This window comes from Panthera pardus, unplaced genomic scaffold, assembly GCF_024362965.1.
Source record: "Panthera pardus isolate Hobbes unplaced genomic scaffold, ASM2436296v1 HiC_scaffold_16, whole genome shotgun sequence".
Lineage (NCBI taxonomy): Eukaryota > Metazoa > Chordata > Mammalia > Carnivora > Felidae > Panthera > Panthera pardus.
Genome location: NW_026526721.1, coordinates 2,325,457 through 2,347,568, shown reverse-complemented (window position 1 = coordinate 2,347,568; position 22,112 = coordinate 2,325,457). Strand labels below are relative to the sequence as shown.

Here is a 22,112-nt window from a genome sequence, read left to right as displayed (position 1 = left end):
GAATGTAAGAATTTGTATCAAATTATTTTTCTTGCCTAGATACCTAATCGAGCAAATGAGGGAAATAGCATTTTCCACCTTGAAATGATACTCTTTTGGCTTCGTCTAACCACGTAGACTTGGGTGATCTGCTTTGGCCTCTCCGATCTGACCGTGCAGACCAGGGGGCCGTGAGGTGACCGTTCATTAATTGGACAGGGCTGTCTGTGTTCGTGTGCCTAGATACTTCACCTGATTCCGAGATTTTGTCACCTTACGGATGGGGGGAAAGCAGGGTGTGTGGGAGAGGCCACGCAGTTCACGCTCAGTACCGTCAAAGCGATGACCCCAGGAGGGTTATTAGGAAGCACTGTCTACGGCACAGGGCACGGGTGGGAAACCGCGGAGGGTGGTGCAGCCAGTCTCTAGTGCTGGTCCCCCGCCTGTCACAAACCGAAGGATTTAAGAATCTGTCCGAGAGGCTTTCTCTCGCCTTAGGAAATTGACCGGTCCCGGCACGGCAGCCAGTCTGGGGGCGGAGGAGACACTGGGAGAGTGGTGAGGGCTGCTGGCCCTGCAGGGAGGGAGCCGGGCCCCTGCGGCCCCGTCCTTACGCCTTCTGGAAGCTGGAGGGCGGGAGAGCCTGCGGAAGCGTTAAGTACAGCTCCCCGGATCTGGGAGGCCTGCCCGGGGACACCAGCACAGGGTAGGCATGGGGGGACCATTTCCTCAGATGCCGGCTCCCAGGTGTCCTGGTCCCACCACGGATCCCTTCTTGTCCCGACGCACCAGACGGGGCCAGTGGGCTACATGGGGACGTGCGTGGTGGCCCGCTCTTCCGTGGCCCTGCCGCCCACCCCAGCTCGTCTCCCGAGCGCCGTGATACTTCTGGCCGTGGCAGGAGTATGCGGAAATGGGGCACCCTTCCGGCTGGAAAGAGGCGCGTGAGCAGCAGGTGGCATGGGCTCTGTCCGGAGCCGCTCCTGGCTCGGGGTCGGCAAGTCAGCCGGAAGCGGTAGGATTCTGCAGGCTCTCGTCCTCCCCGTGCAGGTGCCCCGAGGGCTCGGCACCTGCTCGGTGTCGTGTTGTGCACTTCACAGCCCTTGCGGTCACGTTTCCGCTCCCTTCTTTCCTGAGTCAAGTGGTCTTCGTCGTCGACCGTTCCTCCGGGGGAGGCCCCCCCGCTTTCAGTCACGTTGACTGCATCGCACCTCTCCGGTTCTGCCGCGTCCTGCTTGCTGTGCGTGGACCACAGCTGGATTCGGGGCGGGGACACACACCCCACTGTCCGCGTTCCCTTTCTCCACGCCAGCGACCCACCTTCTCGTTCCCTCTTCTCCGCGTGCCGGGCCGTCCCTCGGCGTCCCCGCCGCACGAGGGCCACGGGCAGCAGCCGGGCCCCGGAAGTGTGGCCTGCCGGTTGAACCGCGCGGGGCCCAGAGCTGCCGACCTCCTTTGTCGACTCCGCTCGCCCCACGGCCGAGCCTGCGCGGTCCTCACGCGACACCCGCTCTCGCGTGGGGTCAGCCGTCCGCTTGTAGCTGTCCGCTGGGAGCTTCCCTCCGCCCCCTGTCCCGTCCCGGCAGTTTGGCCGTAATCTCGTCGTCAGGTGTCCTTGTGAGGGTCGGCTTTGGGGAAGACAGTCTAGCACAGGCTGGGAGGGGGGGCTCCGGAGCCAGACTGTCTGTGCCTGGACCCCACCTGCCCCTCCCCGCCGGGGACCTTGACTCACTCACCCCTCAGGGCTCACCTCTTCCGTCTGTGAGGTGGAGGCAGGCCCGTAGCCGCCATTCGGGTGGTGAGGCCTCAAGAGGCGGCGCGCATCCAGGGGGCAGAGCCGCAGCGCCTGCGTGTGGCCGCCCTTCGGACACGACTTGTCATCTCAGCCTCTCTGGAGGTTGGTTTTGGCCGAGGGAGAACACTGGTAGGTCCCGAGTAACAGTTTCTCCGCTGGCACTTACCGAGAAAAGTTTACTCTTAGGATTTCTTTTAAGTTTTTGTAGAGACTTTCAAAATCCCAAAGACCCCAAATCAGTTACGTTTTCTGTACATGTAATTCTACTCTAAAAAACAGACTCGGTTCCCGGCGTCTGGGATAGCTTTTTGGTGGGGTGTTTCTCGCATCCGTGTCAGTGGCCAGTGCGGAGCTGTGGCTCTGACCCCCGCCGGGGGGGCTTGCGACGGTGCCGTGTGCGGACGGAGAGGCCGGCGACCCGGCCAGCTTGCAGGCTGGGCCCGTGTGCGGCTCTTTTGGGGTCAGGCCGCTTTTGTGAAGTCTGTTAAGCCTGAGTGTTACACAGCCTGTGTGTGCATTTCCAATTACGACATATCTTTAGCAGAAGACGCTGGTACGTTTGCCTTTGTGATTTGTAAAACGTGTCCTCGTAACAACCGCCTGGTTGATTTTAGCCATTGACGTAAAGTATCTTCTTTGAGAGTCGGAGGCCGTGCGGTGGCCAGATGCCGTGGGAGCAAGCCCCCACCTCTGTCACGGGGCCTGGCGTCCCACATCACGGGTGCCGGTGAAGAGCCTGGGCCAGCTCTCGTTCAAAATGCGTACGGCTGGGGATTGGGCCTGCCCTGTGAGCCCTGAGGGATCGAGAGGGAACATCCCTAAAGTATGCCAGTGCTGCGCGAGTTCAGATGACGCTTTCACAGGGTTTCTCTTTTTTTTGGACAACATTCAAAAAGATTTTCTCTCCGTTTACCAAAAGTTGAATATATTCTCTATGTAAATTTGGAAGGTAAAGATAAACATACAGAAGAAAATGTCACTGCATGTCCTGACGGCAGGAGGTTTCCTTTCCGGTCTACGGCCTTTCTGTCTACAGAGAAATGGAGTTGTTTAATCAGTCCTATTTTGAACATTTGAATTGCTCAGAATTATTTGCGATTTGTGTCAGTGTGTATTCTCATCCATTTGTCTCTACATGATGTATTCATGCAAGTAGACTTGCCCTTTCAAGGACACGTGTTTTTAAAGCTTTTAGTGTGCATTGTAGAACTGCCTTCCAGAAAGATCCTCCCATTTTTCAGTTAACCGAGCAGTTCCTATTTCCCTGCATTTTTGGTAAGAAAAAAGGTAATAACGTGCAGATATTTTAGTGTTTACCAAATTATGAGTGAGAATATAAGGAAGATATTTTCTAGAAGGCCGTTATACATTTGTTACAATGACTGCCCAAATGATTTTTTAAAAAACGTGTCCTCCATGGGGCGCCTGGATGGCTCAGTCGGTGAAGCGTCTGATTTTGGCTCAAGTCGGGATCTCAGGGTACCTGGGTTCGAGCCCTATGCAGGGCTCCATGCTGACAGCTCAGAGCCTGGAGCCTGCTTCGGATTCTGTGTCTTCCTCTCTCTCTGCCCTCTCCTGCTCACGCTTTTTCTCTCTGTCTCTCTCTCTCTTTCAAAAAATAAACGTTAAAAGTTATGCATTAAAAAATAAAATAAAGTAAATAAAAACGTGTCCCCCTCAGTACCGATTTGTCTTTTGTTGGGTTCGGTTCTGAGTATGTTCACAGGGTAGGCCAGGAAGGCTCGGGATCCCAGAAGAGTGACCTGGTCTAGAGACTGGCCGGAGCCATGCACAAGAGGCCAATCGTGGCCAGTCTGCCAGTTTGTGAGCGGGGGCCACGTGTGCTAGAAGCTTCCACATTAAACTGGATGGAACAGAAAAGGCGTGCCTTCCAGGCCGGCCCCTAGGATTGGTACCCCGAGGTTCGGGCTCAGCAGAAGCCAGAAGCAGAGGTGGAGCTGAGGGGTGTAGCTCCGGGTCGCTGGGCGTGTCCTGCTCCAGGCGCTCCGCGGGGCCCCTCCGTGGACAGGTGGAGTTGTTGCGTGACCGTGAGCCACGCGGACCTGAGCTGGCCGAGCAGCAGGAGCAGACGGGAGGACAGGTGAATGCCGGAGGTGTTGCCGAGGAAGAACCAGTGAGGGTTGGTGGCTCTCGGGAAAAGAGAAGAGGGGCTGCCAAGAGTCCTTCGGGAATCAGTCGATGGCTGCAGGGCACCGGGGTAAACACGGGGTGGGGGGGTCGGGCGCGCAGATGAGGAAGAACTCGGGAGACCCGCGCCCGAGGGCACTGAGCCAGCCAGGTGAGCAGAGCATCAGAGATCGCTGTCGCCAGGCGGTCGGGGCGGGAGGAGTGTCGAGGCCGCAGAGGCCGCAGCTCTGCACGGCTGCTTCAGTTCAGTTCGGCAAACCGGACTGGCGCCTGCCGTGTGCTAGGGAAGATTTCTAGAGGTGGCCTTGTACGAGCTGGGTCGGAAAGGACTCTTCCGTTCAGCAGGCACTCCTTGAGCACCCGGGCTGTGCCGGGCACGCGTTGTTCTGGGCCCTGCATTTTCAGCAGAGAGCAAGATAGACCAAACCCCATCCCTGGGAGCCTGCTTTCAATAGAAGGAGTAGCCCGAGGGAGAATTTGCCAGGCGGATGTGGCCTGTGGCGGCAGATGCGAGCACGTGTGAGGCAGAGGAAGTTTTACTGAAGGAACTCGGACGCAGCTCAGTCTTGCTGGAACTTAAGGGACGAGGCAGGCCCTGTCGGGAAGGCTGCAGAGGTGCTAGAAGCTGGGTTTCAAGGAGATGATGGAAGTATTTGTAGGTCACCCTGAAGCCTGGGCTTTGTTCCACAGTCTGGTAAGGAGTCGCTGCGGAGCCATGGCAGGCGAGGGACCTGGCGGGGCAGAGGGCAGAGGGAGGCCAGCGATTAGATGGAGCAGGGAGGAGAGCCAGGGACTGAGGGCGTAATCCGGTGGGGAGGACAGGGTTCAGAACTAGAGCACTTGGGGCACATTTAAAAAAAATTTTTTTTTGAGTTTATTTTGAGAGAGAGAGCAAGCGAGCACATGAGCGGAAAAGGGGCAGAGAGAGAGAATCTCAAGCAGGCTCCGTGCTCTTAGCGCAGAGCCCGACACGGGGCTCCAACCCACGAACCGTGAGATCATGACCTGAGCCGAAATCAAGAATCGTTTAACTGACTGAGTCACCCAGGTGATCCCATCGGGGCACATTTTATTTGTTTATTTATGTTTATTTTTGAGAGAGAGAGAGAGACTGTGTGAGTGGAGGAGGGGCAGAGAGAGAGGGAGACACAGAATCCGAAGCAGGCTCCAGGCTCTGAGCTGTCAGTGTGGAGCCCTGCGTGGGGCTCAACTCAAGAACCGTGAGATCACGATCTGAGCCGAAGCCAGACGCTTAACCGACTGAGCCACCCAGGCGCCCCTGGGGTATATTTTAAATAAATGGATTCAAGAAAAGTTATTCTGTGTGTCTACTAAACACACGTGGAGATAAAGCTTGATCTCATACCTCACACAAGTAATCCCAGGTGGAGTTTTGGTCTAAGCACGAAAGGTGAAACAGGGGAGCTTCTGGAAGATAGCATGGGAGAACGTCTCCATGGCCTGGAGGCCGGCAGGTATTTGTTACCCAGGACTGCAGAAGAGTGACAGGCCGGACTACACGGAGATCACAACTTCTCTTCTACGTGCGTGTGAACGCCCAGCATCGAGCGAGTGAAGAGGCCGCGGAGTTGAACCCCATGGGTTATGCGGTCAGGACCGGCTCTGGCCCGGATGCAGAGTCCCTGCAAATCAGCGAAAAAAGACTGACAGATCAGTAGAAAAATAGGCCGAAGAAGATACCCAAATGGCCGAAAAGCATACGGAGAGGTACTTCATCTCCTTCATCACAGTGAAAGCAGACTGGTGGCAGAGAGATGCCCACACGTGGCCGGGTGGGACCCGGTGCCTCCCTGGGGAGAGCTGTGCTGTGCGGCAGTGCCTGCCGGGGCGAAACACACACGCACCCCGGGACCCAGCCGGCCGCCCCGGCGTCTGCACACACACGGACACACGGACACACGGACGTGCGTGCCCCAGGAGATGAGCGCAGAAATGCTCGTGGCAGCAGGATTCGGAATTGCCGGAAACGAAGTCACCCGGATGTCTGTCACGTACAAGGGACACAGTCGTGGTCTGTGTGGGCAGTGACTAGCAGACAGCAGCGAAAACAGATGGACTTGGACACGGGAGCGAAACAAGTCACACGCGGAGGAATATGTACGTTTTAAATCCGTGTGTACAACGTTCAAATTAAGCAAAAGCAGTCTGTTGTGAAGCGTCTAACCAGGGATGGGTGTGCAAAGGGGATGGCATCCGGCGGGGCTGGAGGGGGCCGGTGGTGGGGGGCACTGCGCGTGTGATTCTCCAGCAGGGGGTGGGCACGCTGGGGTGCTTAGGATGCTATGTTTTTAGTGTTTGGTCTTAGAAAAAATGTAAGTTTAACAAGAATAAAAAGAATGCCTTTAACTTGAGGCTTAGAAAATGGTAAAACAGCTCTTGGGTTAGCAATAACAGCGGTACAAGGAAAGGGGGGGCTTTAGGAAACTAAAGAAGAAACACAGGTATCCCCGATTTTCCCAAGTTTGCTTTACAAAGGGCTTGTCTAGGTACCTGTTCTCACCGACCAGGAGAAGTCTCGGAGAGGCTTCCTGCTTTTAGGGAAGAAAACCTGAGAAGCGTCCAGTCTGTTCTGCAGGGGCCGTAGCCGAGGCGGCGTGCACCTGCGCGGCCCCGGGACCTGCACGCAGCTCCGCAGCCTCCGGCCGCCTCAGCTCTGAGCCGTGTCCCTGAGCGCCGGGCTTGATCGCGACCGATTTTGTGCACGTTAGCGAAACGGGTCCCGGGGAGCAGAAGAGCCTGAGAGGTGGTTTTGGGGTCTGGAAACGCTCGGAAACTTTTCCACGTAAATTAGGGGTAACCGCGTGTTCACTTTATGCCGTTCAGGACTTGCCGAAGGCCTCATGGGAACGCTGTGCCTGCGGATAGTGGGTGACACCTGTATTAAGAAATCAGTTTTAAAAGTCTGTCGTTTACAAAAGAGGTTCTCCAGAAGGCCCAGAAGTCTGTGGACAGGTGGTCAGCATCCTTCTTGTTCCATCCTTGTCAAGAGCTGCTGAGCCCGCCGCCCGGTTCCAAGCGACACGCAGAGCTGTGGCAGGCTCGCCTTCAGCAGAGGAGGGGCTCATCTTTGCTGGGTTTGGGCGGCGTGGGGTTGGGGGCTGTGGGTCTCGGGGGGCTGTCGCCACCTGGGTGAGTCCCGTGGCACACTCGAGTGTTTGTTGACGCACGTGTGTCCCGCAGGGGCCGCCACACCCAGACCGGCCTGCAGAGGCCAGCGGGGTTGTTTGAGTGGGTTTAGAGCTGGATCTCGTGGAGACGTGCTGCTGTGGCTGTAAACAAGCCCTCTTTCCCAGAGTTCGTGGGACTTTGCAACAATTCTCAAGCTGTACCACAGCGGACGGAAAGAACGTTTAGAAAAGACTGACGACACCAGACAAACATCGGAACTCGCACGTGCTGATACAAGTGCAAATGTGTGCGGCCGCTTTGGAAAACTTTTTGTCACTGTCTGCTCAAGCTGCGACCCGCGCCTGTCCGCGGACTCAGCAATCCCAGATTCCTAGGTACGTGCCAAGAAAAATGAGTCCCGCCGAAAGACAGTAGGAGCTTGTGAACTGGCAGGAGGGTCTGACCTTGGCTGACGTCCTGGCTTGGGTTCCCTGGAAAAGGATGGAGCCGGTGCGGTTGTGTTCCAGACAGCCTGGCTTAGGACCGGGTCACCAGTCGCCTGTACCGGGAGGTGACAGACGTCTGATGGGGAGCCCGTGTTCTCAGCCCCCCTTGACGGCGGCTCTCATAACCGCCCCTTGCCGAACCCGTGCAGCTGTTACCAGAGACCGTGGCTCCCGTGGGCCGTGAGCATCCCGAGAGGCCCAGTGTCGATCTCTCCTCCTTGCCCTGATGCCGCAGGGATCCCTGCAGGAGAGGGGCACCTAATGCTGCTCGCCTTCTCCTCCCATGTGGATTGGTTCCGGGGGCTGGGGGTCTCCCGAGTCTGAGAAGGCTGCTCCCCTAGAGAGGCGGGCAGCACTACCAAGAGTTTTACCCGTAGTAGCCGAAGCCCGGAAACCACCCAAAGGCCTGCGGACGGGCGGATGGACGCATACGTTGTGGCGGATCCGTAGGAAGGCGTACGGCCCAGCGGTAGGAACAGGCCTCTGACAAGCCTGGCAAGGTGGGATTGCACTGTCCCGTCCGTTCCATGTGATTCCGCTCATGGGAAGGGCAGCAATCGGGCAGAAGTCGCCGGTGGCGACAGAGGACGGAAAGGGGTTCCTCTTGGGGTGGGTGCTGACCGGGAAGAGGGCCTCGAGGGGACCTTCTAAGGAAACCCAAGTGGTCAGTTCTCGATTTGAGTGCTGCTTATATTTGTACAACTTCACGGAGCTCTAAACTTAGGATTTGTATCCTTCACACATCTCCCCGTATGTGTTCGTAACTTAGTTTTTTAAAGCAATGAGGAAAGTATGGCTACGATTATATTTTAAGCGAAGTTTGTTTCACGAGTGTTTCTGGAAGTCTTAGATGAGCCACTTCTGAAGTCCTGGCTGCCGGAGCCCGGCTCTGTCAGGCCCGGAGATGTGTTGAGAAGCATGCAGAGGGTCGCTGGTCCCTTTGGGGTGTTTAGTTGGGATTTGCTTGGGAGCCAAGACGGACGGACACACGTAAGAAGCAGGTCGAGAGGCCGGTGCACCTCGAAGCCCGAGATCAGGGGGCGCTGTGAGGTGCCGCGGGCCGTGCCGATTAACGCGCACGTGTCCCCCAGGAGGAGCTTCCACGGAAGAGGGCGTGTGCCGGGAAGTGCCAGGAGCTGCGGTCACCTCTGCGAAGGGAGCCAGTGAGAGCGCTGAGGTTACCGAGCGGACCTGCGGGAGCCAGGGAGGGGCCGGCTGGGGGGCACCCGTTCCGGTCCCGGAACAAGCGCCGGGTCTGGGTAGTAGAGCGCCTCCCCTTGGTTCCTGTGCGGCACCTGCCGGCCGGGTCGCTCTGCTGGCTCTGGCCTCCGCCGCGGCGCAAGTCGGAGCTCCAGCAGCGGCCAGTGGCTGCCACGAGTGCTGCTCTCTTTACCCCCAGAAAAGCTGCCGCTCACTGCCCCTACTGCTTTCTCTTACACACTGCTTTCCAGAGGGCGGTGCTTGCTCCTTGCTGAAAAGAAAGATGCCAGGAACATACCTATTCCACGGTCTTTCCATGAACTAAAACCCTCATATCGCGGCGTGTGCCTCTTTAGGGTCTGCACGTGCACGCGGGTGCCCTCTGGGTGCCTCACTCTCAGGTTCTTGGCCACTTTCGCTCCCCCCAGCAAGTGCTCCGATCCCGGAAACCTGCCAGCCCACACCTGGCCCTTCTCAGTGTCCATTGCCCCATGGCCCCTCCTAGTGCTCCCCCTGCTCCCCTGCAGCCCTTCTCGGTGCTCCCCTGCCCACGTGTTCTCTCTCAGAGCTCCCCCCTGCACCCCTCACTGTGGTCCCTGCCATGGTCCCCCCGAGGGCTCCTCCCTGCAGCCCCTCCCGGTGCTCCCCCCACACGGCCCTGTCAGTGCCCTCTTTAGCAGCCCCTCTCAGTGCTCCCCGCCATGGTCCCTTCAGGTGCTCCCCTCCCAAGGCTCTCTCCCTGTGCTCTTCCCTGCGGCAGCCGCCTGCTGTGACGACTGGGGTTTCCCTCTCCCTCTCTGGGTTCGTCCGAATCAGAAGCACGGTGCGCAGCCTTGATACGTGCCCTTTATTCTCGCGGGCAAGTAACCAGTGTGTGCCCGAGGAGAGGTGGCGTTCAGCAGAAGTTTCCACAGAACGGCTGCCTGTGGTCGCAGGGTCTTGGAAGGTGACAGTACCCGGGACGTGTGGCACCTAGTTCGCAGGAGGGCCCGCCGAGCCGAGTCAGCTGACTGAGAGCCCACCCCGGTTTGACTGGGGAGGGAGGGACGTGCCCCATCAGGCTCCCGGGCTGTGTCCTGCTGACAGTTCTTCTGCGCGTCCCTGCGTGTGGTCCGTTGTCTCTGCCAGGTTTTCTCCTCAGACATCTAAATGGTTCATCTCATTTTGCAGAGACGGGGCAATTTGGCTTTTACAGGACCATGAAACGGCACCCTGGTTCCTTCTAGTTGGTTCCAGGGCCTTTTATTTGTGCTCAGGGTGTGTTGAAGGAGGCTTTTTGTCAGCGTTAGCAGCTTCCCTCGTCACCTGGTGTAGAATTACCTCTGACGTTCCCATTTTTGAATAGTTCATATTAACATATCTCAGCAAACTGGGATACCAGATGTAAGATCCCTCATGACATTAGTGCCGCCAAGAAAACGGTCGGTCCTGTCAACTGTATGTGTTAGATGCCATCGATGGGAGACACATTCCTATTTCAGAGGTGCTTAAATGTGGGAAAAAGTGCATCTCAGAATTGGTTCTGTGCAGTTGATGGTTTTTTGTGTATGCGGTGATGTAATATTTATCTTACTGGTCCTTTAACGGAGAGGCTCAAATACACACAACAGTCGAGAGGATAATGGGATGAACTTCTGGGTGACCCGGCCCCAGCTGCAGCAGACGACCATTCTCTTGTTTCATCCGTGTCCCTGCCCACTTTCCCCTGCATTAGTTTTAGGCAGATCTTAGACATCATGTTTTAATTGTGGGTAGTCGTTCACTGTGTATCTCGAGGCAGCAAGAGTTCTTTTTAACAAACATAATGACACCTGAGAAGATTACCACGTCGTATAATTCCCGAGTGTCACCTGACAGCTACTTGGTGTTCGCATCTCACGTATGGAGCGTGATCTTTCTGAAATGGGGCCCGGTGCTCATCTGAGGTCCTGGCCTCTGCCCTTTGTCATGTGGCCTCTTCAGACTCAGAGTGAGTGTTGACAGTCACCCTTTTTGTGGGCTTCTTTTCTTAATGATCTTTCCAGAACATATTGAACGTTCTATCCCTGCCCGGTCTCTCCTGTCGTGGGAAATATAAAACCAAATACCGTGTTTGGACGTAGGTCACCCCTCCCCTCGCCGCAAGCGAGCCGATGGGATTATTGTTCCGTCCCTTCTCTCCCCTGATAGTTTTGCAGATGGCGGCCCGTTATTTGGGCCGCTGCTTGAAGGGGCGCACTAGGACGTGGGGGTTCCGGTGCCTTCCCTGGGCGCTGTCCTCACGGCCACACTTACACCCTCCAGGTCTCTGTCCCGCCTGGCGCTCTGGACTGCTGGGTGTTCCTGAGCTGTCTGGAGGTGCTGCAGAGGATAGAAGGTTGTTGTGACCGGGCACAGATAGACTCGAACATTGCCCACACTGTGGGCTTATGGAGCTATGCCACCGAGAAGGTAACTGCCAAAGGCAGATGTGGGCGTTGTTCGTGGGCTGTGCGCCTGGGGCGGACGGGCCGAGGAAGCTGTTTGGAGAAGCGTCCGCTGGGTCACTGCACGGGCCGTTCTGGTTCCTTCAGGGCGTGTCTGGTAGCAGGGATGCACCAGATGGCTCCCTGACTGCTGAAGATGTTCCACACCAGGAATTGGGGGAGGGGGTACGAAGAAGGGTGAAGCCGGAAGTGTGTAGAAATGCAGGTGGCTTCTGCTTAAGTGACTGACGGTCACCGCGTGTGTGCAGAGGATGGCCTGCTGGCGTCAGGGTGGCCGGGCGCAGACTGGGCGGGAGGCCTTGGGAGGCTCAGGACGGTGTGGGTTGGTTAGTGGCGTAAGCTCAGAACTGCCAGCCTCGGAATCACTCGGAATTCTTGCACACGGGTGTGAATCCGAGATGGTCCCGGTAAGATACGTTTTTGTATGCAGATAAGAATTATTTGGATAGGAAGGCTAAATTTCTTCTAGGATTTAGTTGGATTTTAATTTGTATATTCAAATTCATAAATTCTCTGCTGATCACTTCTGTAAATAACTGAAAATGGTGGGTTTATCTCAACAGCTAAAGTCCTTGGGCTATCTGTGCGGACTTGTGTCGGAAAAAGGACCTAACTCAGAGGACCTCAACAGGATAGTTGATCTTCTGGCAGGTTTGGGAGCTGAGCGACCCGAAACAGGTACTTTTGGATGTGTGTCTGTGCACTGGCACAGTGGACAGTAACGAAGACGTCCCTTGCATCTTGCCACATTTAATTCATATTCTAACAGTGTAATTGCTCCCATTTGGGAAGTTGTGCTCCTTGTTAGCTGACCAGATTAATACACAGAGTATTTTACCATTTAATAGTGTAAAGAAATGTTGGAGATAGCGTAAGAAATTGGAAGGATTTTAAAAAACGTTTCTGAGTCTCTCGCAGGCTCGAATGAGCGGATCGTGACTTTTTACAGCCTGTGTGGAGTCAAAATGCACCAGTCTCCCTCTGAATTAACAGGGGACCTAGTTTCCTAACAGTATGGCCAGAGAAATCCTTTTACTCCGTAAACTACTCCTAGGTCATGAGGCCCTTTGAAAGGAGCCTTCCCGATTCTTGGAGGTGTGAACTGAGACGGAAGAGTGTGACTTAGCCGAAGCCTTGCTGAGGTCTGGCCCGCGGGCACACCGAAAGTAGCCGGCGGGCCGTGCGGTGTTCACATTCCGTGGTGACCACTCGGGCGAGACCACTTCCGATCGTTGTGGAAGCGATGTGATTAAAGACTCTGGTCTCAGTCGGGAATGAAACAGCACGTGAAGGGTTTCAGACTATTTCGTGACTGTATTGCTTGGACGAGCACGGAAGTAGGGATGGAGTTCTGGGGGGCACGGCTGTTTGTGGGTCCCCAGGCAGCAGGTGCAGGTGAGTGCCTGTCCCCGTGGCACTTGAGGGTGATTGTAGACTCATGACGGGTCTGAGGAGGTGCGTAGAAACGCAAGCGGCTTCTGCGTAAGTGACTGACGGTCACCCCGTGTGTGCAGAGGATGGCCTGCTGGGGTCAGGGTGGCCGGGCGCAGACTGGGCGGGAGGCCTTGAGCGCTCGGGACAATGCGGGTTGGTTAGTTAGAACTGCCAGGCTCAGAATCACTCAGAATTCTTACACACAGGTATGGATGAATAAGGATGGAAAAGGACTGAGGGTAAATAAGGACTCTCATTTCTTTTTAAGCCAACACAGCTCAGAGTCCTTATAAGAAGCTCAAGGAAGCATTATCATCAGTAGAAGCTTTTGAAAAACACTACTTAGTAAGTATTACAAGTGATACCTGTCTACCCACGGCCCAAGGCTGTCTCCAGAAGGCTCTGTTGACCGTGGGGCTGAGAATGGGATAGTGTTCGGGACCTCCTCCTTGTGGGCCTTTTCCACTTCTTGGTGGGTGCCCTAGGGAACTACGGGTGACACCCAGGATAGTTGCTGTTCGTTAAATGTGCATTGGTATCCCTGGTGCCATAATTAGGCATAAAAGCATCTTTGGATGTTTATAATTTTGTTCAGAGTGATACTGCGCGTTCAATGCAATAGAAATTGTAAGAAAGGCCAATGAATGGTTTTGTGCATACCAGAAAATACGGTAGACTTGAACAAACCTATTGTGCTTCATTTTAAAAGATTTCGACTTAGAGAGACCGTAGGAAGCGCAGTGTAGGTAGGAGCTCGGTGGGCCAGCCGGACTCCTGACTTGCAGGTAACGTGGGAGCATTTGATAGAGCGTTTTTGTCCCTATTGTCCAGAAAGTGAGAAAAATACTAAAAATGTTACCCCATATGGAAAGTACTTTGAGAAGTTAAATACTCTATGCCTGCTGAGTTCCTATTTCTTTTATCATTAGGCTTCATAATTTATGTACAAGTTAATGACTTTGCATAAATCACACATCACGTAAAAACTCAGCACAAAAATAGACATAAACAATGATGTTGTTAACAACGAAGTCTTTCGCTTCAGTGCTGGGTAGATACGTGTGGGGTTGCCTGGCGATCAACTACGGGCTCATGCGGATTTCCGCTTTCCCGCAGGATCTGTCCCACGCGGCCATCGAAATGCACACGAGCATCGGAAGGCTCCGGTCTGCTAAGTTTGTTGGGAAGGACCTGGCAGAGTTTTACATGTAATTGAATTTGAAATTTTCTTTGAGTTTCAGACGTTTCAGACATGTACTAAGAATGTCAGGTATGGGGTTAATACGAAGTGTACATAAATGTGTAGAATGAAAAATGTAGAATATGTCAGCCAATCGTTATCAGGTGTTTTTTTCTATTTCTTCTAAAAACCAAATGGAGAGATTTCTCAGCTTGTTACTCTTAATATCTGTGTTTCTTTGTGATCGCTCTGTGATCTTTGTGTTTCTTTAGTTAAATTAGCGTAACGTAACTATATACGCAGGTGGTATACATAACATCTACGGTATGTAATAATTTTACTTAAGGAAAGAATTATGAGGAAATGGTTACAAATCTGTATCCAGTGGCATAAACTGGGATACCGATTCGTAAGTATTTTGTTATATAGCATTTTCCCCAGTTACATCAGTTGTCTTCTGGAAGATGGAAAGCCTCGAGGTCAGTGATGTCAACGTCCAGGAGAGTGGGGTGCTCGTGGCGGGTTGAGGGGCGGTGTGCCTGGTGCAGACCAGCGCCAGCTTTGGAGTCGAAAAGACTCCGCGTATTTCTCACGTGGCTGATGAAATCGGCCCATCGAGGAGCTGGCGGTGTGCTCGCTATCTCAGAGCCCTGGAAAGGGATGTAAATCATAAGGGAAAAGATGGTTACGTTTGCTTAAATGTGTGTTTGAGACTATATCTTGAAATCTGTCATTAACAAAGTAATTTTATTAGCCGAAACCAGAAAAGGCAATTTACTTTCACTGATTAAAGTGGCCGCAGAGGGCTTCGTAAGTCGTCTGAGGGAACTTCCTAGTTTTCCACACGCGCTCGTAGCCGCCAGCCAGTCACACACCTGAGGACAGGGCTAGAGTGTGGCACTCCTGAGCCTCCATCTAGTAAATCTGAGGAGTGAGTTTTTAGTTGGAGCGAAGAGGCCGCCCCCTCGGATGCTGTGAGCCGAGCCCCCCCCGGACACTGGTTCTGGCGAGGCCGGGAGCTCCAGCGGGCTGGCGCTGGTCCGCCCAGAGGCTCGGCTCCCGGCCCCCGCTTGCCGCAGACTTGCTGGGGGGCCGCTGGGCTCCGTGTCCGGGGGCTGGGCACTGGCCTGTAGACTGCCTGCTCTAGAACATGAGAATCTTTGGCTAGAGATAGTAACTGAAGAAGTATTAAAGGTTCTGACCCCTTTGAAACACGGGGACGTAGGAATACCGACGTGCGTCATTTGATAGCTTGCAAATTTATGTGATTTGAGAATTTGAGAACCTTACTTCTTCAAGAGTAGGCTAGTCAACACTGGAAGGTCTCCCAAGGGTGCCTAGAGCGGACGAGTGCTTGTTCCGCGCTGGCCTTTGTCTAGCGAGCTCAGGAGAGCCCGGACCCTCCAGGGAAGGACGGGGGTCCGTGTCGTCACCGAGGCTTTGGCAAGCTCTCCTCAGTTGTGCCCTGTTTTACTCTAAACATCTTGAAGGTTTAAACTGGGACTGGAAGATCCTCTTGGGCGATGTGTGTTGCTATTTAAATTCTTCCGGGTTCTCTGTAAATCTCTGAGGCCTGGCGAGGGCCGTTTGCCCGAGTTTCAGAGCCGATCCGAGCTCCCTCTCAGTCGGGCTGTACGGACCGCTTCTGCGTGTGCCCGACTTTAGCAGGTGCTGTGGCACCGACGCGGGCGGACGCGGGCGTCAGCGCTTCCTGGCCAACCGGCCGCGTCCCCGTGGATGAGTCCTTCACCTCGCCTCGCCCTTGGCCTTCCCACGCGTCCTGCTCCCGTGGGGAGCGCCAGAGAGGGACTCAGACGGCACAGGGTCGGTGCAGGGGGCGGCGGGCAGGGCGGGATTGTCACGAACCATGACGAAAGCTTCTGTGTGTTGGTTTGCAAGGAGGAAAAAGTCTCCGCAGAAGGCGGAAGTGTACCTGCAGGGAGCACTGAAGAACTACCTGGCTGAGGGCTGGGCGCTGCCCATCACTCACACGAGGAAGCAACTCGCCGAGTGTCAGAAACACCTTGGACAGACCGAAAAGTATCCTTTGGGTTTAATATTCCCCGCGAAATAGGAGACTTGCTTTCTGTCCGTACGAGCAGCGGGGCCCACGGTGAGTGTTTGGCAGACACCCAACGGCGAAGAGAGGAGAAGCCCGCCTCGTGCTCACGGACCGGGCCGCCTGTAAGTTAGGGGCCTAGTCAGCACGTCTCACGTCTGTCCTGGAGCTCCTGATAACGTAGGCCCCGAGGAGACTCCGCGCCGGGCTGCATGCGGAGGCTCTGGGGACCGGGAGCCTCTGGTGCCGGTGCCGCTGGGGGAGTGGGGCCTCTTCTCAGATCCTTGACTCTCCTCCAGCTACCTTCAGACCAGTAGCCTTTTGGCCAGCGATCACCACCTGACTGAGGACGAACGGAAGCACTTCTGCCGGGAGATACTCAGCTTTGCCAGCCGACAGACGGACAGCCCAGGTCAGACCCGCTCTTTGCGGGGAGGGGCGGGGGGTGCTTTGAAGAACCTCACTTTTGAAAACCCGCTTCGCGCTGAAGCAGAGTTGGCGCACGGCGTTCTAGTTGTTTCGGGTGTGGGCGTGGCAATTCAGCGGTTGTCTGCGCGCTCCGTGCTCGTCACGACAAGTGTGCTCTTCATCCCCGCCCCTCCCGCCTCCCTTCTGGCGACCACCAGTGTGTTCTGTATTTAAGAGGTCTTTGTCTCTTTTCGTTTTGTTCGTTTTGTTTTCTCCTTTTTATTTTGAGAGAGAGCGAGCACGAGCAGGGGAGAGGCAGAGAGAGAGGGGGGGAGAGAGAAGCCCAAGCAGGCTCCGCGCTGTCAGCACAGAGCCCGATGGCGGGACTCGAACCCACGAGCCGTGATATCGTGACCTGAGCCGAGATCAAGAGTCAGACGCATAACCGACTGAGCCACCCAGGTGGCCCTGTTCTGTTTCTTAAATTCCACATATGAGTGAAATCATGTGGTATTTGTCTCATTTCTTTCTGACAGACACTCAACTTGACCAGCTGACGGACAGCCCTGGTCAGACTCGCTTTTAAAACTTCTCCTTGTGAAAACTTTCAAATACTGTGGGAAAGTAAAAAAATAACACAGTATATACCACAGGCTACCCACCTAGATTCAGCAGCTGTTAACTTTTGCCGTGTGGCAAACATGTATCTGTATCTTTCTTTCTGCTGAACTTGGCAGTGACTCCAGACCACATGACACACTTCACCCTGAAACTGCTTAGCGTGGCCTTCTGAAATCAAGGGTGCCCCCAGCCACCCAAAGAGCAAGGTTCTGACTTCAGCTGCTAAGTGGTCTATATTCAAATCTTCCTCGATGGTGCAAAAGAAATGTTTTTATAAAGTATTTTTAGTAGAGTCCAGTCAGGGATCACACATTGCATTTGATTGTTATATCTCACTTCTCTTTTAATTACTTTTTAGTTTTTTATTTTTTGAGAGAGAAAGCGTCAGCAGGGAGAGGGACAGAGGGAGAGAGAATCTCAAGGGCTCCGCGCTGTCCGTGCAGAGCCCAACACGGGCTTGATCTCGCAACTGTGAGCGCGTGACCTGAGCCAAAAGCGAGTTGGATGCTCAACCAACTGAGCCGCCAGATGCCTCGCTTCTTTTTTAATTTAGAACAGTTCTTCCCGTCTCTTTTCCTTTTTTTAATATGCTGTTTTTAATATACTAGCTTTATTGAGATACAACTCACCCATTTGCAGTGTACAATTCAGTGGCTTGTAGAACATTCATAGACACGCACGGCCATCTCCATACAGTGAACTCTAGAACGTTTTTGTCTCCCCCAAAAGAAGCCTCATACTTCTTTCTCCCAGCCTTCCTCCTACCCGCACCCCTGGCAGCCACTGATCCACTTTCTGTCTCTGTAGATGCCCATTCTGAGTATTTCACGTAAATGGAGCAACCTCGCGTGGTCCTTTGTGACTAGCTCATGTCCCCGCGCGTCACGTTTTTAGCACTCATCCATGTCGCAGCCCGTGTCGGTGCTTCCTTCCTTTTCGTGGCCGAAAGTAGTCCTCGTATGGATGGACCGCACTCTGTTTATCCCTTTGTCCACTGTGTGACATCTGGGCTGTAAGATGCTGACCTTTTAAAGGCATCGAGCCCATTGTCTCACAGGCTCCCCACCTTGTGGAATTTGTTGAGTGTTTGCTCAAGGGAGCATCACCTAGGAAGGTAGGTCTGAAAGGCTTAGATTTAGGCCAGAGATTCGGCAGATCCATTTCGTAAGTGGTGCTGTGTGGTGAGGTTAAATTTATTGTAACATTTAGCTCCTCGTGTTTAGTTTTTCAAGAAGAGTGCTCATCTAAGATAGTTACTGCCTTAGTCCACTTAGACTGCCACAGCAAAATGCCTCACACCAGATGCTCAAACAACAGACATTGTTTCTTGCAGTTCTGGAGGCTGGACGTCCAAGGTCAGGGTGCCAGCAAGGTTGGTTTCTGATGAGGCTTGTCTTCCTGACGTGTCTTTACGTGGCAACAGGAGAGACAGAAGTGGGGTGGGAGGGGCAGGGCGGAGAGGGGTGGGGGGGAGGGCGAGGGAGGGGGAGCACTCGCTCTACTGTCTCCTGATAAAGACACTAACGCTTCATGACCTCATCCAAACCTCATCATCTCCTAAAGGGCCCATGTCCACATACCATTGTACTGGGGGCTAGGACTTCCACTTAAAAAGGGGGACCACAGTGGGACCCCTTGAGGGCTCAGTCAGTTAAGCTTCTGACTCTTGAGCTCAGGTCACGATCTCACAGTTTGTGGGATTGAGCCCCATGTCAGGCTCTCACTGACAGCACGGATTCTCTCTCCCTCTCTCTCTGCTCCTTCCCCGCTCGTGTGCATGCACTCCGTCTCTCTCTCTCTCACTCTCAAAGTAAATAAACTTAAAAAAGAAGATGGGGTTGACCACAGTGCAGTCTATAGCAGTTTTTAAGTACTTGAAAGCCAGTGTTTCCAAAGATTTTGGCTTCAGGTAGGTAGATATACGGTTGTTGATTGCTGGGGTGCATTTCACTCAAATTGAGCTATCTGGATGGTTTCTCAGGAGCAACATGGCATTGGTTTGTTCGTGTTTTTTTAGATTCTTTTTTTTTTAAATTTTTTTTTAACGTTTATTTATTTTTGAGACAGAGAGAGACAGAGCATGAACAGGGGAGGGGCAGAGAGAGAGGGAGACACAGAATCCGAAGCAGGCTCCAGGCTCCGAGCTGTCAGCACAGAGACCGACGCGGGGCTTGAACCCACGAGCCGTGAGATCATGACCTGAGCTGAAGTCCCACGCTTAACCGACTGAGCCGCCCAGGCACCCCTTTTAGATTCTTTAATGTGCCCCAAATGGTCATTGGCAGAGCCATGTGCCACGTCTGCTTTATGTGACACATATGTGAGACCGCACAGGCACGCCTCCTGCCAGCATTCCTTGACGACGTCTCTGTAGGACTAAGATAGTCTACGATTGACCGCTTGTGCTTCCTTTCCTTCTTTCCTTCCTTCCTTTTAATTAAAGTTTATTTATTTATAATTTATAGTTAAAAGGGAGAGAGAGAGCACATGTATGAGAGCTGGGGAGGGGCAGAGAGAGAGGAAGAGAGAATCCTAAGCAGGATCCGTGCCGTGCTGTCAGCGTGGAGCCCGACGTGGGGCTGGAGCCCATGTTCCGGGAAATCGTGACCTGAGCCAAAATTCAGAGCCAGACACTCGGCCGACTGAGCCACCCACGCCGCCCCTCAAGTGCTTTTAGAACATTAATCTCCGCAAGTCTTCCCTTGAGTTGATTAGTGTTTAATAAACTTACCAGTCTGGCAGCCTTGTACATTTTGTGACAAACCAGAAAGAAGGCCAGAGAGTACAGTGGGTTCTCCCGCTTAGTAACTGGGAGGCTGTGGCCTCGCTGCCCTCTGGGGGTCCAGGACACAGGGCTCCCCACTGGCTGGTTTCATAGGCTGGCAGGCGCCTGGGTTTATTTCCGGATATATGGGGGGAACGTGGCGTCTTTACCTGAGAATTTCTTTAGGTGGGAAAGCGGTGGAGTTCTTTGAAACAATTCTAATAATTGGACTATTTATAAATACTGTTTTGAAATTCAGGGCTTAATTGACCTGTTTTTCTCTTAGGTTTGCCAAAACAGAGCTTACAGACCTTAATTTGTTCACATTTTATGACTTCCAGGAGTTATCTGGGCATGTGTTTATGCTTCCCTTTTGACCAAATACCTCGTTTAGCTGTGCGAAGACGGCGCGGGGCCGGGGGGTTTCCGCCGTCCCCTTTGAATAGCGTCGCTTCCTGCTTCTCGTGCCCGGTAGCGACCGAGGCCCCGCCGCCTGCAGGCGAGCCAAGGTGACACCTGGGGACTAACTCGTGGTAATGTGCGTTTGCAGGTCAGAAAATAGTACTCCCTCTGCACTGTTTTGCACAACTGAGAGACCTCCATTTTACCCCTTCCAACGCCGTGGTCCACGTCGGGGGGGTTCTGTCCGTGGAGATCACCTTGTGCAGCCAGATGCCCATGCCCGTCCACGTGGAGCAGGTCGCCATCAACGTCCACTTCGGCATCGAGAAAAACAACTACCGCAAGACCGCCGAGTGGCTGACCAAGCACAAGACGTCCAGTGGGACCGTTAGCTTTCCGACAGAGACCTCGCCTCTCCCCGTGCCCCAGAACAACTTACCCGCGCCGGAGTTGTATGAGATGTTCGAGAGAAGTCCTTCGGACAATTCCTTGAACACAACGGGGATTATATGCAAGAATGTTCACATGCTCCTGAGGAGGCAGGAGAGCAGCGCTTCCCTAGAAACGTCCTCCGGTGTGGCTCTGGAGGACGGGGCCCACGCGCTGAAATGTAGCGGAGTGACTCTGGAACCAGGGGCCAATAGGATAACGTTCAGGACGCAGGTACGTGTCGAGGTGGGGAGCCGGCTTTAAAGACGGGTCGGGGAGGGTGTCGAGGTCGCCCCAGCTGTTGGAAGTGTGGCGTCTCTGTGTCCTACCCTGGGCTTTGTTTGTATCCTTAAAGAAAAATAGACTGACGTTTTAAAAAATCTTTTATACTTAAACAGATTTGTGGCAGTTGATACATTTTTTGCAAATGTTTATTTATTTATTTATTTTGAGAGAGAGGGTGCGAGCCTGCTAGCCGGGGAGGGGCAGAGAGAGAATCCCAAGCAGGCTCCACCCGCGAGCCCGGACGTGGGGCTCACTCTCATGAATCGTGACCTGAGCCGAAATCAAGAGTCTGATGCTCAACTGACCGAGCCACCCAGGCACCTGGCAGTTGATGCGTTGTGAAAGAAGTTCTTAACGTGGATAATTCTGTTTGTTCTCACTGGTATTAAAAAATACCGTCTGTTGGCCTGTGCTTTCAAAGAAGGTAGCACGCTGTCACACTAAACTTTGTTTCCTTTTGTTGGCTGCTCGGCTGTCAAATTAGCGTCTCTGGCCTCTCTTCCAAACCTTGCCCTCAGGCAGGGAGCCCTGTAGTTCCTGGGCTGAAGACGGGGCCAGCGCAAAGGACCGCTCGCTGTTGGTCACGAGTTCATAGTGTAGGCCCAGAGCAGGGCTCCGATCTCATGCCGGATGTTCCAGTAAACACCCGTCGGAGAGAACGCCAGTTTGTTCGATTGAAGATAACGGACTAGAAGCAGAAGGGCAAAGTTACGCCTCAGTGACTTAGGAAATCCTCGTCGGGGATGGAGGGCGCTCCCGAGCGACCTCGTGCGCGGCTGGCCCTGGAAGTGCAGGGCGGAGGGGGGAGGGCGGGGCGGGGACGGCCGGCTAGGACGGCACAGCCCTCCCTCGGAGGATCCATACATAGATCCAGAGATCGGATTGGTACAGGGGTGGGGGTGACTCGCCCGCTTGTGCCTCTAGGCCAGGGAGCCCGGAACGTACACGCTGCGGCAGCTGTGCGCCTCGGTGGGCCCGGTGCGCTTCGTCCTCCCCCACCTGTACCCCCCGGTGCAGTACGACGTGTACTCGCAGGAGCCGCAACTGCGCGTCGAGCCGCTGGCCGGTGAGTGGGCGCCGGGCTGGGCGGGGCCCTCCCCGAGGGGTCCCCCGGTCCCTCTCCGCAGCCACCGTCCTTTTGTTAAGTCCTCAGAGTAGGAGGAGCTGGCGCAAAGACCACGTGGCGCTTAATTAAAAGCGCGGACGAGTGAATTTCTCAGCTGTTGAGGCCGAAGACGACGTATTTACTTGGCTTATTTCTTCCATTTGGGACGAAGAGTCAAGGAAAGCAGTTTTCCTATTTAATCT

At 54.2% G+C, this 22,112-nt stretch overlaps 1 protein-coding gene across 1 annotated transcript in view; it reads left to right on the top strand.

Annotated features, from left to right (window-relative positions):
• TRAPPC10 (trafficking protein particle complex subunit 10) overlaps positions 1-22,112 on the top strand; it is an 86,572-nt gene that overhangs the window by 44,380 nt on the left and 20,080 nt on the right. Inside the window, 8 exon segments of the mRNA XM_053902986.1 lie at positions 11,041-11,187; positions 11,786-11,900; positions 12,925-13,001; positions 13,773-13,864; positions 15,736-15,876; positions 16,195-16,307; positions 20,239-20,753; positions 21,729-21,870. Coding sequence (XP_053758961.1) covers positions 11,041-11,187; positions 11,786-11,900; positions 12,925-13,001; positions 13,773-13,864; positions 15,736-15,876; positions 16,195-16,307; positions 20,239-20,753; positions 21,729-21,870 — 1,342 coding nt within the window.